Here is a 17,688-nt window from a genome sequence, read left to right as displayed (position 1 = left end):
ACACAGCCTGCCAGGCCGCAGGCAGCTCGCTGCTGTGCCCACACAGATGCCTGGAGAGAGCGGGGGCCGGGCGCGTGTCACCTAGTAAGAGAGAGTGAGGAGAGAGAGAGCACGTGTGTTAGGCTCCGACTAGTTACTACCTTGAGCTTGAGGACCAGGCACTCTTCAAAGTAACCAATCATTTTCTCAGTTGCTTATGGGCTTCTCCGAACTAGTCTTACTTCCTACATCTTCCCAGGTTCTGTGTCCCTTATCCAATCCAGTTCTTTTCCAAAGCTGGGAAACATGGTCACCGTGTTAGTTCCTATAGCACAGGCGTCCTAGGAGAAGCCCCTCTCCTGTGCCTCTTGACCTCGGCACATGCGCCCAGCAGAGCAGTCTCTCCCGCTGCTGTCCTCTCCCCTCCCCCCAGTATTGATCCTGGCTTCTGACCACTAAGGACCCTTTCTGTCCCCAATGCAGAGGACGCCCTCGTGCAGCAAGCGGGCTCATTGTCCGGTTCAGTGGCCCGGTTCATTAGGCTCAATGTCCGACTCCCTCTGCTCCCTCCTTTATTAACATCTAGCTGCCTACGCGAACAGTTGTGCCGTAAGATTTGGGGAGTCACTAGCAGAGGACAGAGCTAGCCGTTTAAACACCTTGACCATCAAAGGGTCAGCATTTAAAGGAGTGTGAGCTGCATTGCTGAACTGTGAAAACACCAGGACTGGGTTGATGCAAACCTGGATTGTTTTCAGAGCCCAATAATACTCAGATTCTTATACTACCCCCGTGTAACATTCTCTCTAAAAATAATACTCGAGCCCTGGCCAGACAGCTCAGTTGGTTAGAGCATCGTCCCCGGTCAGGGCACAAACAGGAACCAGATGTTCCTGTCCTGCTGCCGCTCTTCCTCTCACTAAAGCCAATAAAGTAAACATTTAAAAAATAATAATAATAAATAAATCAAAAGAATACTGAAAGCCTCCAAATATTTTCATTTCAGATCAAGTACAGAGAGAGTTGGAAGGCAGAAGGAGCTGAGACTAACCACCGGGACAACGTTGGCACCAGCCCTCAGGGCTAAGCACCCCGTTGGCTTCTGTGTTGTAAGAAAGTCACGAGCAACGGTGACGATTGTGGAATATTTCCTGCACAACCAGAACCAGCCAGCCCAGCGTGAGTCCTGGCACAGGGTGCAAGCCAGGCAGCACCCGGTGAGGGCTGCCAAGGGCAGGAAATAACGCAGAAGTCAGGGGCCTTTTGTTTCCCAGTTCCCCTGAGGCCGCATCTGCTTCGGAACCGGTCCCTCCTTCCTGTCCTCTTCCCGGGCTGCTGTGCGCACCGCAGGCTGCGTGCAGTTGTTCCTGTCCCTGTGTTCACTGTCGGGCTCCGCTGTGTTGTCAGACGCGTCTGTCTGGGGCGGTTACAGAGAGCAGGGAGGAGGTAAGCAGTGGCCCTCAGGATCTCTGAGCTCCTGACACCCTGACGTGACATCGGGCTACTCGGAAGGCATTTGACAGTCTCAGAATGTCCTCTGTAAGGTCAGGAGGAGAAACAAACATCAAAGCCGCCACAAGGTCTGACCAGTGGTGGCGCAGTGGATAAAGTGTTGACGTGGAACGCTGAGGTCTCTGGTTCAAAACCCCAGGCTTGCCTGGTCAAGGCACATGTGGGAGTTGATGCTTCCTGCTCCTCCCCTTCTCTCTCTCTCTCTCTCTCTCTCTCTCTCTCTCTCTCTCCCTCCCTCCCTCCCTCTCTCTAAAAAGGAATAAATAAAATGTACAAAAAACATCCTTAAAAAAAATGCAACAAAACTGGACCACCCAAAACAAAGCCCGAGTGGCCTAGGCTGGACTGCTGGGCAGGCAGGCAGGTGGCCTTGGGGACGGTGAGGACACCAGACCTCAGCGTTCTGTGTGGGGGTGCCTCCCGGTCCCCACAGTCTGGTGCTGGGCAGGCAGGCAGACGGCCTTGGGGATGGTGAGGACACCAGACTTCAGCGTTCTGTGTGGGGGTGCCTCCCGGTCCCCACAGTCCGGTGCTGGGCAGGCAGGCGGGCAGGCGGCCTTGGGGATGGTGAGGACACCAGACCTCAGCGTGCTGTGTGGGGGTGCCTCCCGGTCCCCGCAGTCCAGTGCTGGGCGGGCAGGCGGCCTTGGGGATGGTGAGGACACCAGACCTCAGCGTTCTGTGTGAGGGTGCCTCCCGGTCCCCACAGTCTGGTGCTGGGCAGCTGCTGGGACGGGCCCGAGCCAGGTTGGCCCACTGGACCCCTAGGGTGGTGCCGCTTCCTGAGGATGTGCCCACAGCAGCCACAGAAGGCCCGGTGAGGATTAGCTGCTCCCTGGCATGACTGCGACAGCCGGTCTCCCGACAGAGACCCGCTCACCCCTGGGCGCAGGGCAGGTGCTGGTCAGCCAGCAGGATGGAACGCTGCCACTCGTCTCTGTTCTTCAAGCGGCTGTTCCAGGTGCCCAAAGGCCCGTCAGAGGCAGGTCTGGTGATACTTCAGCCTGAGCTACAGTCCACCTACACTAGTCATTCCGTGAGGAGTCAGGACGGTTTACAAACGTGGATAGCCGTGTGTAAAGTCCACGCTTCCCTCCGTGAGCCCAGACTGTCCACCTGCTCCGGACGGGAGCCGTCGGCCGAGACCGTTTGCCCGCACCAGACAGGGCCCTGTGGAGAAAACAGCGCCAACGCTCAATGCTTTCCCGCGCCACCCAATTTTCAAAAGCAGTCGGTTCAATAGCTATCTCAGGTGTAATGATTTGGAATTTTCTTTCGGTCTTTTTCTCCTTTGAACATGATAATAGATTCATGAGTGTTTATAGACTTAATGTGTCTCTATCAGCGACGATTATGATTCTTTTGGCTCGAATGTCATTGCTTTGGCTGCTGGGAGCCTGTGTATAAGGTTCCTTCTGATACGAACCCACTGACCTCTGCAAGAGCCTCCCCGCATCCTGGCACCAGACAGGGGCCTCCGCCCACTTTGCCCACCTCGCGGTCCCCTCCTCCCCGCTGGCACGGAGCTCTGGGGCTCTGGCCGCCCGTCTGAGGGACGGTCCCTGCACCAACACGCGGGCTCGTGGTGCTGGAGTGACACTGCTTCATCTCTGTGTCCAGAGTACGTGAGTTTCTAGTCACGGTTCCAAGTTCACGTGGTCCTATCCACTCTGTTCTGTAAGCGCTGCTCCCGTGTCAGGTGGGCCGCAGCTGTCTCCAGGGTGACGTGAAGGCTCTGGGAGTCCTGAGGAGGGGGCAGCTGTCAGCAACGTGCCCGGCCCAGGACATCGGAGGTCAGCAGACCCGGTGCCGGAGGGGACAGGACTGTCTGAGCTATCCGTCCCCCCAGTCTTCTGTCCCCCCGGTCCTCTGTCCCCCCGGGTCCTCCGTCCCCCCCCCCGTCCTCCGTCCCCCTGGTCCTCCGTCCCCCGGTCCTCCGTCCCCGGGGTCCTCCGTCCCCCCGGGTCCTCCGTTCCCCCCCCACCCGGTCCTCCGTCCCCCGGGTCCTCCATCCCCCCCCCCGTCTTCCGTCTCCCCCCCCCTGGTCCTCTGTCCCCCGGGTCCTCCATCCCCCCCCCCGTCTTCTGTCTCCCCCCCCCCCGGTCCTCTGTCCCCTGGGTCTTCCATCCCCCCCCCATCTTCCGTCCCCCCCCCGGTCCTCCATCCCCCCGGTCCTCCGTTCCCCGGGTCCTCCATCCCCCCGGTCCTCCGTTCCCCGGGTCCTCCATCCCCCGGGTCTTCCTTCCCCCGGGTCCTCTGTCCCCTGGGTCTTCCGTCCCCCCCCCGTCTTCCGTCCCCCCGGTCTTCCGTCCCCCCCCCCCGTCTTCCGTCCCCCCGGTCTTCCGTCCCCCCCCCGGGTCCTCCATCCCCCCCGGTCCTCCGTTCCCCGGGTCCTCCGTCCCCCGGGTCCTCCGTTCCCCGGGTCCTCCGTCCCCCGGGTCCTCCGTCCCTCTGTCTGTGTGGTTGAGTTCTGGCTGAACAAGTTGATTCTACCTGCTATTGTTAAATTTCTGGTTCTGTCACTAGCTACATCGTTTACCTTTTTTTATCTCATCCTGAGGTGCAAGTTTCATCATGTGCCCCCCTCTTTATTAAGTTACAATTTTTCTCTTGAAATAAAAATAGCGATATCCACAGTTTCTACATACCACGCTATGTATTTTCACACAAAGGCTCCCACTTTGTAAGCTCAGCTAATTCTCTCCCCTTTGCAGGAGTCTTTCATTTTCCTCGAGGGAGATTTTAGGGGGGTGCACGGTATCTCAAGTTTGCCCCAAGACGAGCAAAGGTGACCTACGCAAATGAATCTCTTCACTGGGGCGTCAGCATGCAGACTCTGCTGTATTTATTCGTGTTCTAGCACAAGTACATACGTGTAGAGCAGCCTGCTTGCCTCACGCTGTTTCGTGACTGTACGGACGGGGAACCTGAGTCGCACGTGGGAGCAACAGCCCTCTTAGCACAGTTTCTGCGAAAGTCAGGGTAGGGGTCAGTGTGGGACTTGGCTGGAGGGCTAACGTGAGCAGCACGTGTCCTTGCTTCCTGCCAAGTGAGAGAGCAGCCCCGGGCAGGACACGTCTGAAACAGCCCAGAGCACCCACTGGGCAGGGCGGGCCTGCGTCCCCGCCCCTCTGGGCCTCATCACGTGTCCCCCGTGCTCACACGCACTGGGGAAAACGGCACAAGTACAGCCACAGGCTGACCAGCTGACTCAGGTGTCGTTAAGTTTTGCTTCCTTTAAATCAACATTCCAGATTGGTGTAAAAAGCCTCGCTGATGAATAATGACGTTGACTTCATACATCTTATTGGGTTTTTAGAAGTTGTTGCTTAGGCCAAAGAGTAACTTTACCAGCAATTGGGGTACACAGGCCGATTAAGGGCAGAAGGCATCTTAGCTGTGACGTTTTCTGGACAGATGCACTAGAAGTCCTCTAGATCAACAGCTGTGATGACATCTCAGCTGAACAGGCAAGCTTGCTACGTATTTAAAAGAGTCGGAAAATTCTTGAACATACAGTATTAAGGATAACTCAGAAGATTTTACTTTTTAAAATTTTTATTTAGACGATTAAATTTTAACAAGGTGATGCTGGTCAGAGGCAGATTCATTTACAAGGCATCCTTTTCATTTGGAAAGGAGAATTAAGCCAGGCCTCCGAGAAACGTGTACCTTCTCCGAGTTGTCATCGCTGGCTGGCTGTTTTAGGGCAGATAAACAGGTTTGTTCTCCGTCCCCAGCCCTCGGCAGTTCTGAAACTATTTTTCTCTCTGCTCTGCAGACTGCGGTGGGCTCTGTGGTGACAGTCATTTGTCCTAATCACAGCCCATGGTGACTTAAATAGCCTTTATATTTTAGTAAGTTCCCAAACTTCCTGTTATTCAGCTCGGTGTCCCCACCCCTCCCCTTGGAGGCTTGCATTGCCAGTGAGTGTGGGGGAGGGGTGGAAGCAGGCTCTCGTCACCACGCCCGCCCCGCTGGCCCAGGGTGGCTCTCAGCCCCTGAGGAGGGTGCTGTCTGCAGCAGCCCAGGCGTTCCGCGGGCGGTGGCAGCTGTGACAGCAGCCTTCTCACGGTCCAGTCCCATGGCATGGTGGCCGCAGGACCAGAAGCCACAGCACGGCGTGCAGTAAATCTCTCTCCTGCTGCTGCGGGTCAGAGTGGAGTTCGTTTGTGATTGAGGACCCTCACCAACCTCAGACAAGGAGCAGGACTTCGTGGTCCGCCCGCCCACGATTCCTGGATTCCTGGTGAGAACTCAGCTGTGGCCACGGGCAGAGGAAGCATTCTCTGCCGTTCTTACAGTGCAGCGTGTTCTCAGGGAAGGTCTGGGGGCCCTGGTTCCTGAGGGTTAGTTAGGCCCTGACGCTTTCCTCAGCGCCTGCAGTTGTGCAAGCTCGCAGAAACCGCACCGTGCTGGGGACGCAGGTATAAACTCCAAGGCTGTCCTCACACCCGCAGGGACACGTGTCTCATGGACATTGACACGGTGCGTGTTAGCGGGACACATAACTCCGGAGACGGCACACGTCCGGGAGGGGAGCCAGAGCTGGAGTCACCGGAACACAGGCAAGGGCGGGAAGACATCTGTCCCTTCGTTGTTAGTCTTAGTGACCCACTGCACACTGTGAGCTTGTGATAAAACACATCAATAAAAAGCTGCCATCAGCGTGTCTGCAGGGAGAGCTGCTCTGCGCCCCCCCCCCCCCCAGCCGAGGTCTCTTAGGACACGGCCTCCGGGCTGTGCAGTAAGAGACTGACGCACACACGGGCTTCCTGGGAGCAGGCGGCACTTAGCAAGAACCCGGGCGCGTGCCCACTCTGGCCCTCCTCCAGCGGGCCCGCAGCTCCTTGGCCCTTACCCAAGCTCGAGACTATTTTGTGGCCAAATGACGCCATCTTGTGGCCTCTCAGGGTTCAAAAGCTGAGGTCATGAGTGACACGGTCATCTGTGGTCACCTCAAGTTTGTTGTCAAGAATATGAAAACACTTTTCAGAGCACAGACACTGTCCTTAGTAAAACACCCCGCCTCACTCTCTTATATACTAACAGGCACTTGAAAAGCTTGCATTTTCTCAGAGTTCGTGTCCGGGCAGGGGGGCGGGGTAGACTGTCGGAGGAAAGTGCCTTAGTCTTGTAGAACTGTGATTTTTTTTATTAATTTATTTTTCTGTCTGCAACCAACCCTGCTGCAGTCATGATTAACAAATGACCATGATGAAAAAACAAAAACTACCCCTTAACTGACTTCTGCCTCCATGTGTGTTTCTGAGTGGAGACGCGAGTGGTGAGCAAAGGAGGTTTTTCACACCAGGAAGGACGCCCGAGAGCTTGTCCTCCCTGCGGCCCACCCACGCCGGTCAAGGTGAGTGAGTCTCCGGTCACCCGAAGGGCTTTGTTAGTCCGGGTGTCATTGTCTAGGCTCCTAACCGGCGGTAAGACCGCGCGAGGGTCCCCGACTGCTCCTGGACCCTTGGTCTGTGTAAGGGGGATCAAAGGAGGGAAAGGCAAGATCATTTCCAAGTGAACTTCTGGAGTCATCACTCTTCGCTCGTTCATTCGTGCAAGAAGTATTCCTGGAGCCTCTGCTGTCTCATGGGACCCTGCCAGACTCTGGGAAGACACGGAGAGAGGAGGAGAGCGTGATGGAGACCTGGCCGGCGTTCGAGCAGCTTGTCCCACGGGGAGCCGCTGTTCCTTCCGCTGGGAGAAGCGTGCCGTGGCACCAGCAGGAAGACTACGCCACTCCATTCCCAAGCAGAAACCAGAAGTCCAAACTCTGACACCAGGAAAACCACACAGAGGGCTGCAGACCCCACAGTGCACCTAGCTAGAGCCCTTGTAGCATCTGGGGACACGGCCCTACACTCGGCCACGCACCAACCCCAGGTAAAGCTGGAGAGCCCACCTGGACACCAAGTGAGCTCGTCAGTCTCTGTGCTCCCGCTGCAGAGGTTCCAGAGAGGTCCCGGCAGGCTGGCGAGAGCCCGGGACCCCCACTGCTGGATCACCCTGCCTTGTGTGACGGCGGTCACGAGTCGTCCCACTGATGTTCTGAGGAATGTGAAGCCCATGTCTGCACCTAGAATGAGCAGTTTTCCATCGAACTTTTGGGAAACTTTTATCCACATCAATGATATTTACCGCCCTTGCCTGGGATTTTAATACGCACGTGAAGGTTTTGTAAAATACATTCCCTGTTGTGGTGACAGGCCATCGTGACGAGTGCTCGGTGTGCTTTCTGACATCCACGTGTCAGCCGTCCTGGGGCAGAGACCGTGAGCAGTTAGTTCCCTCAGCGCCGTAACCCGGCACCGAGCAAGGGTCACGTGTGCAAAGTGAGACCGCAGTGCACGCGCACTGGGTGTGAGCCTTCTCAGTGGCACAAAACAGTTCTTCCCCTTTCTTTCTCTTTAAACAGATTGCTTAACATCAAACTGCAAGTTGTTATTTTTTTAATCCAGGGAACAGAATTTCGTTATGATTTCTTGGGCCCCTGTCCTCCCAGCGGGTCCCATCCCCGGGCGAGGGCAGGACGTCTCTCCCTCACCCACGTCCTGACACCGCCAGCCTGGGCAGCCTGCCTCAGAGGACACACGCACCACATAGCTGTCACTCGGCCAACACTACGACTTCTTTCTCCCCTACAACTCACCCTATACTGATGTGCTCATTCATTCACGCGACAAGCGTCCGCTGTTTCCACCGCCTGCCGGGCTCTGTGCCTGGAAACGGGTCCTGGACGCGAAGGGGGCAGTTGGGTGTGATGGTGGACTGCGGCCGGACGAGTCAGCGGAGGGGCCGGCGAGTCTGTCTCCAGGTGGACAGAGTAGCTGAGTGCAGGGTAGGCGCCCCTGGCCATGTCTCAGTGGGTCCAGGAAGGTGAGGGGAAAACCCCCAGGTCCAGCGGGAACTCGCTGAGAAAGGGGGCTTGCAGGAGTTGGGGCTGAGGAGAGGGCAGTGCGGGAGCAGACTTCAAACCACGAGGACCAAGAGCCACAAGACCCCTTGGCAGGGCTCTGGGTTTCAGACTCTGAGCAGGATGGTCTGGCCTCTCATGGGAGTCCCTGCCAGTTCATAGAGTGTGCACACACATGTGCACACACAGGTTGTGGGAAGAAAGATGTAGTTGTGGAGGGAGGAGCAGAGCTGGGCGGAGACCAGCTGGGTATCTATTCTGAGGGGGTGGGGACTCAGAAGGTTTTTGTTTTCCTTGTATTTTTCTGAAGTGAGAAGCGGGCAGGCAGACAGACTCCCGCATGCACCAGACTGGGGAATTGCCGTTCTTAGGTTAAAAATAGTTGGACATTGACAATTTCATGTGGTTCAATCTCAGCTCTCCTTGCAAAACTTTCTCCCCTGCTACTAGAGGGATCAACTTATCTCATCTTCTTGCACATGGAAAGCTGGTTACTATGCCTCAAAAGGAAAACCCTTAAAGAGTTTACAGATGTACACTTTGGTATAAAAGGCCAAATATAACTACCTTCTGCTTGACAAATACTGAGCATTGGACTTTCATCAGAGGAAATGTATCATCTGCTTTTCTAGGGGTCTTATAATGTTTTTACCTGACTGAGATTAGATCAAATCTCTACTGAAGTCAGTAGGATAGACAGTAAGTCTCTGGGCCTCCACCTTTTTTTTTTTTTTTTTTTTTTTTACAGAGACAGAGAGAGCGAGTCAGAGAGAGGGATAGACAGGGACAGACAGACAGGAACGTAGAGAGATGAGAAGCATCAATCATTAGTTTTTTGTTGCGACCCCTTAGTTCAGGGGTCGGGAACCTTTTTGGCTGAGAGAGCCATGAATGCCACATATACGATATTTTAAAATGTAATTCCATGAGAGCCATACAACGACCTGTGTATACTTTACGCATTATCCAATAAAAATTTGGTGTTGCCCCGGAGGACAGCTGTGATTGGCTCCAGCCACCCGCAACCATGAACATGAGCGGTAGGAAATGAATGGATTGTAATACATGAGAATGTTTTATATTTTTAACATTATTATTATTTTTTATTAAAGATTTGTCTGTGAGCCAGAAACAGCCATCAAAAGAGCCACATCTGGCTCGTGAGCCATAGGTTCCCGACCCCTGCCTTAGTTGTTCATTGATTGCTTTCTCATATGTGCCTTGACTGGGGGGCTACAGCAGACTGAGTAACCCCTTGCTCAAGCCAGCAACCTTGGGTCCAAGCTGGTGAGCTTTGCTCAAACCAGATGAGCCCGCGCTCAAGCTGGAGACCTCGGGGTCTTGAACCTGGGTCCTCTGCATCCCAGTCTGACGCTCTATCCACTGTGCCACCGCCTGGTCAGGCTGGGGCTCCAGCTTTTAATTGTCAGACTTTAAAGAGGAAGAAATAGAGTGGGTGATGTAAGAACACAAAATAATAGAGATTTTTTTTCACTACAATCATAAATTGAAAAGTGGAACCTAGCGTCCTGATGACCTTGCAGTCACATGTTTAAGGAAAGCTCCAAGGTTCTCCGGGACCCCTATGGTACAGACAGCCCTAATTGTTAATCTCTCCTTAGCATGGTGGGGACTATGAGGGGGGAAAAGGCCACTTCCGCATGTTGATGGCGTCCATTCATTCACCCCCCGCTGGCTGGAGAACTGGGAACACTGGCTGGGGTTTTGCAGTGTTTTATGCAAACCTGGGGGAAATGGGCCAGATTCAGGGTCCGCGCTCTCCCATTCCCACATGGAAGATGAACCGAGTGTATCAACCCCTCTCATAAAGCGGAGACTGTCTGTTCTCATTTCACTCCGAGAAGCAGGTGCTGGGGGCCGGACAGGGGCTGGAGAGAGGCCGGATGAGGACTGGACAGAGGCTGGACGGGGGCTGGACAGAGGTTGGACGATGCTAGACGTGGGCTGCACGGGGTCGGCCGGGGCTGGACAGCGGCGGGCTGAAGTCGGAACACGCGACCCTTTGCTCCCCGACTCCCTCCCGGCGGAGACGCCGCGGGGCCTTCAGCGTGGCCCCGAACCCCTGTCTGTTGGTCCCCCGTCGGGCCCCCGGTCCCTCCTCGTCCTGGGTGGTCAGGCCTGGACGAGGGTCTGAGCACTCATCTCACAAGCCATGGCCGTGAGCCCGCGGTTTCCCGACGGCAGGTGATGGGAGGCAGCGACGGCTGCGATCCGAGCACGGCGACCGCGCTGTCGCTCCGCACCCGCACGCGGCCCCGGTTCCCACGCTGCACGCCTCCCGGGCTCAGAGCCGCCGCCAGCCCGCCGAACTGCGGTGCGCATGCGCGCGCTGGCTGCTGCGGCGACGGCGGCGGCGGCCGTAGGGGGCGGTGCTGACGCGCCGGAAGCAGAGAACCCGGATTTCCGGTATCGGGGGCGGGGTCTCGGCTTCCGGCTTTTTTTTGGCTCGGTGGGCGCCCGCGGCGGGCTAGCGAGTGGCCTTCGCTTGCGGCCCGGGAGCGGGGCCATGGAGAAGCTGCGGCGAGTCCTGAGCGGCCAGGACGACGAGGAGCAGGGCCTGACTGCGCAGGTGGGGAGCCCGCGCGCGTCCGCGGAAGAGGGGCGCTGGAGTGTGAGGCGCGCGGTTTCGGGGGCTGCCCCGGGGGCATGGACGGGGGAGGCTCACGGGGGAGACCGTCCCCCCACGCCCCAGGCGGCCTTCCCTCCCTCGGGGCCCGTGTGCTGCCTGGCCGGGCCCTCAGCCTCGCGGGGCCCGGGGCCGCAGGTTGCTAGGCCTCCGTTGCCCCTGGAGACCGTCAGACGCTGGGGCGGGGGCGGGCTGCCTCTCGGAAGCGGGGAGACGGGAGCTCAGAGCTCGGGGCGCTGGGCAGCGGGGAGACGGGAGGTCAGAGCTCGGGGCGCTGGGCAGCGGGGAGACGGGAGGTCAGAGCTCAGGGCGCTGGGCAGCCAGGGGAGACGGGAGGTCAGAGCTCGGGGCGCTGGGCAGCGGGGAGACGGGAGCTCAGAGCTCGGGGCGCTGGGCAGCGGGGAGACGGGAGGTCAGAGCTCAGGGCGCTGGGCAGCGGGGAGACGGGAGGTCAGAGCTCGGGGCGCTGGGCAGCGGGGAGACGGGAGGTCAGAGCTCGGGGCGCTGGGCAGCGGGGAGACGGGAGCTCAGAGCTCGGGGCGCTGGGCAGCGGGGAGACGGGAGGTCAGAGCTCGGGGCGCTGGGCAGCGGGGAGACGGGAGCTCAGAGCTCGGGGCGCTGGGCAGCGGGGAGACGGGAGCTCAGAGCTCGGGGCGCTGGGCAGCGGGGAGACGGGAGCTCAGAGCTCGGGGCGCTGGGCAGCGGGGAGACGGGAGGTCAGAGCTCGGGGCGCTGGGCAGCGGGGAGACGGGAGCTCAGAGCTCGGGGCGCTGGGCAGCGGGGAGACGGGAGGTCAGAGCTCGGGGCGCTGGGCAGCGGGGAGACGGGAGGTCAGAGCTCGGGGCGCTGGGCAGCGGGGAGACGGGAGCTCAGAGCTCGGGGCGCTGGGCAGCGGGGAGACGGGAGCTCAGAGCTCGGGGCGCTGGGCAGCCAGGGGAGGTGGGACGCAAAGGCGTCCGCGAGGTCCGTGAGCCCTGCCCCGGGCCTGCTCCATCCCGCGCGGGGACTCGGGCCGGCGACTTCCTCCGTCGGGAGGGTTAAAAATAGGAGAGAAACTGCTTCGGGAGCGCTGTTTTGTTATCTGCATGCCGACGGGTTCTCGTCTGCCTGTCCCCAGAGCGGGGACGCTGAACATCGGACAGGATGGTGTTAAGGATGGTTTATTCGTCCCCTTGCCTGTCTCAGCTTCCTTCCTTGTCATACTTGGTCGGCGCCTCTGGTGGGGCAAGGTCCCGGACCGGTCCCTGGAGGGTTCGGAGACTAAGAGAACATCCGCTCTCAGGGAGCTCTGTAACCAGCGTGCCAATCGTAGTGGTAATGCGAGAACCTGTAAATAGTAATGTGAGAATTGAGGCACCCAGCTCGTTTTTTAAAAATTTTTTTGTTAAGTGAGAGGCAGGGAGGCAGAGACAGATTGCCACTTGCACCCCGACTGAGATCCGCCAGGCAAACCCCCTACAGGGCGATGCTCTGCCCTTCTGGGGCCGCTGCTCTGTGGCTCTGCAACTGAGCTGTTTCAGCGCCTGAAGTGAGGCGGTAGAGCCATCCTCAGCTCCCAGGGCCAACTTGCTCAAAGCACTTGAGCCATGGCTGTGGGAAGAGCAGAGGGAGAGAGAGAGAGAGAGAGAGAGAGAGAGAGAGAGAGAAGGGGTTAGGGGTGGAGAAGCAGATGGTTGTTTCTCCTCTGTGTCCTGACCAGGAATTGATCCTGGGACTTCCACACTCTGGGTGGACACTCACCAGCTGAGCCAAGTGGCCAGGGCCCAGCTCATTTATTGAACCACTACTTTGCGCCCCAATTCATGTTCTAAGTCTGTGCTATACAGTATGTCACCCGTAGCCATGTGTGGCTATTTGCGTTCACAGAAATTAGAATTAAATACATCAAGTTCCTTCCTCCGTACACCAGTCACACCTCAGGTGCTCCGCCGGCACGTGGGTGAGTGGCTGCTGCAGAGGGTAGCACGTGAGTGGGACGTTCCACTGTGGAAACTTCTGCTGGGCTGAGCTGCTCCAAACCTTGGGGTCATGGAGGTGGTAGTGCCGCTTTCTTGAGCTCATGGTGCAGGGGGAAGGTTATGTAGAAAGCTGTCTGCTGCCTTCTGTTCTGTTGTGAACACGGGTGAGGTTGTTGAGGGAGAAGCATAGACAAGGATGTGAAGAAGACACATGGAGGAGCCGCCTGCCTGGGGGAGGAGCTCGTTGTGAGGCCTCCATGGAAGGTGGAGAGGGAGTGATGAGGTGTCTCATGTGGGTGGGAAGGGAGGGAGACTGGAGTCCTCGTGTTCCCTGGGATGGAGGACTGGGAAGTTGCTTTCCTGTCTGCAGAGGGTTCTGGTTCGGGAGGGATGAGGGGTGGAGTTAGAATGATCAAGGAGCATGCACCTGGCACGTGCCAGGGTGGGTGTGCCCGCGGGGCCTTGCCCTGCTGGGCTCTTTGGAAGCCGGGATGGGACAAGGGTGAGCAGCGCTGGGTTCTGGAGTGCGAACTGAGGAAGTGGAGGGGGGGTGTGGGGGGGCGAGGAGGCGGGCTCTCGCTCTGGTGTGTGTCCAGTACTTCATTCAGGTGACTGCTCACGTCACATCCCAGAAAGACCCTTGGCAGGAGCGTCTCATGACCCGCCTGCCGGATGCCTTACTCCCCACTGCACCCGTTCACCTGAGTTTCTCTTCATAGCACGTACTGCACCTGATGGTCATTGCATGGCCATTTGCTTGTTTGAGGACAGCTTGAATGGGACTCAGTGAGGCTATTCTCCAGGCCCCTTGTTCTTCCCCTGAGGGGTCTCCCAAAGGACAGTGACAAGCCTGGGGAGGACAGGTCAGGTCAGGGGAGGCTCTGAACTCCATGACAAGAGATATGCTATAAGAGGACAGGTCACCCTGGGGCGCCCCACCCCACAATACCCGTTTTCCCAGTTTTGACTGTTGCTAGGCACCAGGGCTTCCCACCCTGTGACCTTCTGTACCTGGCCTGTGCTTCCTACTCTGCTCTTGTCTGTCTGTCTGTCTGTCTACTACATCAGTTTCAATTTAAAGATGGTCACATGGAAGATGGAATACGGGACACCTGCTGTTACACAGACTCGCCTGCTGGGAGAAAGGAACCTGGCTTTGCAGACCAGCAGTTGAAATTACTAACAACGGAGTAGTTTAAACTTGTGGGAAAAGAGTGAAAATGTATGTTTTGTTCCCTTGTTACACCTTGTTACGTCATGGTGGACTCACACTGACCATTTAGAAATCATTCTTATTTACCATACTGTTCCCGTCTTTCTGGGAACAAGTAGGTCATTTCTGGTGTCACGTGCAGTCTTCAGGGTTTATCTTGTTCCATGCAGTTAAAATGTACATGACGGGTCTTCTTTTCCGTTATAAAGAATGAAGTTTAGATGTTTTTATAGGCAAGTTCTTCTGTGTTTAAAATCTTGTGAACAGCTTAGCTGTAAAAACATGAAACAAGAATGTCCGAATTAAACAAAAATTTTAAAACCATCTAAAGTGTGTTAAGAAGTGATGTACGTTACTTTGACAGGATCTTTATTTAGTTAATTTTATTTATTTTTCATGCTACATAAGGATTCACAGATTAATCGACTCAGGTAAGGATGTAGCCAAAGGTGTTTGAGCCTTTGCATATAAAACTTTCTGTTTTTACTTCATTATTCCTGAAAATACATTAATAAGCACGCAGTGCTATTTTAAAATATATGTGGTGATGTAAGTTGGCCATTTAAATTTGGTGTATACATTCTTAGTGTGTATTTCTCACTTCGGAGCAGCTGTTGATACTGTTTCTATCTCCTGGGGGGAATAAGCTTTAATAGTGTACTTAGTGTCTGAATGTGTCTGTTTATACGACTGCCTGCTGGGTCCTCTCCTGTAGAAAGCGGGCAGAGTCTCTTCTGCCTTTTTCCACATGATGGTCAGAACTTGCAGGACAGCCAGGAATGTTGTTGCTCCGGATAAATCATTGTTTTACACGTGTGTTTTTAATTATGGTAGGGAGATACCCAAGGCCTTCATGAGTTGGTTTGGAATGAACTCTACTCGAGGCTGCCTAGGCCCCCACCATCATTAGGCAGGCGAGCCCCCAGCCTCCCGCAGTGCACAGTGCGGGGCTTGTGGGGGGGTCGGTCCCAGGAGGCCAGCCTGGCTCCAGGCGCACTGATGTGGGTGTGCACTCAGCCGTGTGCTGCCGCCCGCTGGCTTGTCGGTGCTCAGTTCCTTCCTGCCCTTTCCAGCCCCCCTCTCCCCCTGGGTTTCTGCTGACACGGTTCCTGCACCCTGCACGAGGCCCCAGTCACGGGCTCTGCACGCAGGGCGCCAAAGTGACTGGGACGGACGCTGAGAGAGGCGCCCACCCCCCAGCCCCAACCTCTGTCAGCATTTTGCCCGTCTTGTTGTGTCTTTCCTCTGTCTTTCAGTCACCCAGTATTTTATACTGGATCTTCTGCCTCATGTCGTGTCGTCCCTGTCAGAGCGCGTACGCTGTCCCTAACAGGTCAGGGCTTTTTAAACGGGAGCACAGTCCTGTTAGCACACTGCCAATGATAAAAGGGGTTCCTCAGGACCATCTGGTCCCAAAACATGTTTGTATGCCCCTTCACGGTCGTGGGGTCTCAGTAAACACACTGCAGTGTGCAGAATAACACAAGACTCATCGTAGTGTGAGACCGGGTCTGCGTGTGGAACGGAGACTCGGGCTGGTAAGCGGTGCCCCACGCACGTGTCTGACCCCTTCCTCCTGAAGGTCCTGGACGCCTCGTCCCTGAGCTTCAGCACCAGGCTGAGGTGGTTCGCCATCTGCTTCGTGAGCGGCGTCGTCTTCTCCATCCTGGTGAGTCAGACTGTGCTGTGCGGCTGCTTCTGCTCTGTGTCCCTTCAGTGCCACCGAGCAGCCCGCTCTGTCTGGGTTGCTCGAGACGCTGTGGTGGGACTCTCAGCCACTTGGGTAAAGGGGTAGAGATCAGTGCAAAGATGTAGACGTTAATACTGGGGGGGTTATGGAGTATTAAAATAATGTTATTTAAGAAAAATCAAAAGAGCTGTACAGTGATTTAGATGTTAATTACCTTTTTAACTTGCCATTGAAAAGGTATGTCTAAGTAGAGTGAGGTTTACATGTATAAAAGTTGTGTTATGGCTATTTATGTACACTTATGCAAATAGACACAGGATTCAAATTAGCAAATGACATGGAAGATTAACTTTTTAAAGTGGTATAACTAGAGAGTGTGGAGCTCATTCATACGTGAAACGTGTACTGTTACGCATTTGCATCATGACTGTTGTAGCAGGTTTGAGCCACTTCTACGGTCAAGTTAAGTCACCGCTGTCTCCACACAGGGGACGGCACTGCTGTGGCTGCCCGGCGGCATCAAGCTCTTCGCGGTGTTTTACACCTTTGGAAACATTGCTGCGTTAGCCAGGTGTGTGCAGACACTCAGCTTCTCCAGCTGCCGGAACTGCTGTCGCTGTCGGACTCTCCTTCCTGATGAGCACATTCCCATAGTTCTGACGTGCTGGGATTCGGACTCTCCTTCCTGATGAGCACATTCCCGTAGTTCTGACGTGCTGGGATTCGGACTCTCCCTTCGTGATGAGCACGTTCCCATAGTTCTGACGTGCTGGGATTCGGACTCTCCCTTCCTGATGAGCACATTCCCATAGTTCTGACGTGCTGGGATTCGGACTCTCCCTTCCTGATGAGCACATTCCCGTAGTTCTGACGTGCTGGGATTCGGACTCTCCCTTCCTGATGAGCACGTTCCCATAGTTCTGACGTGCTGGGATTCGGACTCTCCTTCCTGATGAGCACATTCCCGTAGTTCTGACGTGCTGGGATTCGGACTCTCCCTTCCTGATGAGCACATTCCCATAGTTCTGACGTGCTGGGATTCGGTCAGACTCTCCCTTCCTGATGAGCACATTCCCGTAGTTCTGACGTGCTGGGATTGGGTCGGACTCTCTCTTCCTGATGAGCACATTCCCATAGTTCTGACGTGCTGGGATTCGGACTCTCCCTTCCTGATGAGCACATTCCCGTAGTTCTGACGTGCTGGGATTCGGACTCTCCCTTCCTGATGAGCACATTCCCATAGTTCTGACGTGCTGGGATTCGGACTCTCCCTTCCTGATGAGCACATTCCCATAGTTCTGACGTGCTGGGATTCGGACTCTCCCTTCCTGATGAGCACGTTCCCATAGTTCTGACGTGCTGGGATTCGATCGGACTCTCCCTTCCTGATGAGCACGTTCCCATAGTTCTGACGTGCTGGGATTCGATCGGACTCTCCCTTCCTGATGAGCACATTCCCGTAGTTCTGACGTGCTGGGAGTCGGACTCTCCCTTCCTGATGAGCACATTCCCGTAGTTCTGACGTGCTGGGATTCGGTCGGACTCTCCCTTCCTGATGAGCACATTCCCGTAGTTCTGACGTGCTGGGATTCGGTCGGAGTCTCCCTTCCTGATGAGCACATTCCCATAGTTCTGACGTGCTGGGATTCGGTGGGAGTCTCCCTTCCTGATGAGCACTTTCCCATAGTTCTGACGTGCTGGGATTCGGACTCTCCCTTCCTGATGAGCACGTTCCCATAGTTCTGATGTGCTGGGATTCGGACTCTCCCT

At 56.0% G+C, this 17,688-nt stretch overlaps 1 protein-coding gene and 1 long non-coding RNA gene across 2 annotated transcripts in view; both read left to right on the top strand.

Annotated features, from left to right (window-relative positions):
- The window catches only part of LOC136316277 (uncharacterized), a 4,469-nt gene extending 1,652 nt beyond the window's left edge, over nucleotides 1-2,817 (top strand). Inside the window, exon 2 of the long non-coding RNA XR_010727681.1 lies at nucleotides 986-2,817. This is a non-coding gene — a long non-coding RNA (uncharacterized lncRNA). The remainder of the gene's footprint in view (nucleotides 1-985) is intronic.
- Nucleotides 2,818-10,833: 8,016 nt separating this feature from the next.
- Nucleotides 10,834-17,688, top strand: part of SFT2D1 (SFT2 domain containing 1) — a 28,138-nt gene continuing 21,283 nt past the window's right edge. The window contains exons 1-3 of the mRNA XM_066248096.1: nucleotides 10,834-11,000; nucleotides 15,811-15,897; nucleotides 16,407-16,489. Of these exons, the coding sequence (XP_066104193.1) occupies nucleotides 10,938-11,000; nucleotides 15,811-15,897; nucleotides 16,407-16,489 (233 nt within the window). The 5' untranslated portion in view covers nucleotides 10,834-10,937. The remainder of the gene's footprint in view (nucleotides 11,001-15,810; nucleotides 15,898-16,406; nucleotides 16,490-17,688) is intronic.

The sequence above is a fragment of the Saccopteryx bilineata genome, chromosome 12 (assembly GCF_036850765.1).
Source record: "Saccopteryx bilineata isolate mSacBil1 chromosome 12, mSacBil1_pri_phased_curated, whole genome shotgun sequence".
In the NCBI taxonomy this organism is placed as follows: Eukaryota; Metazoa; Chordata; class Mammalia; order Chiroptera; family Emballonuridae; genus Saccopteryx; species Saccopteryx bilineata.
Note: the sequence above shows the minus strand (reverse complement) of the source record. Positions and strands in the feature narration are given on the sequence as shown.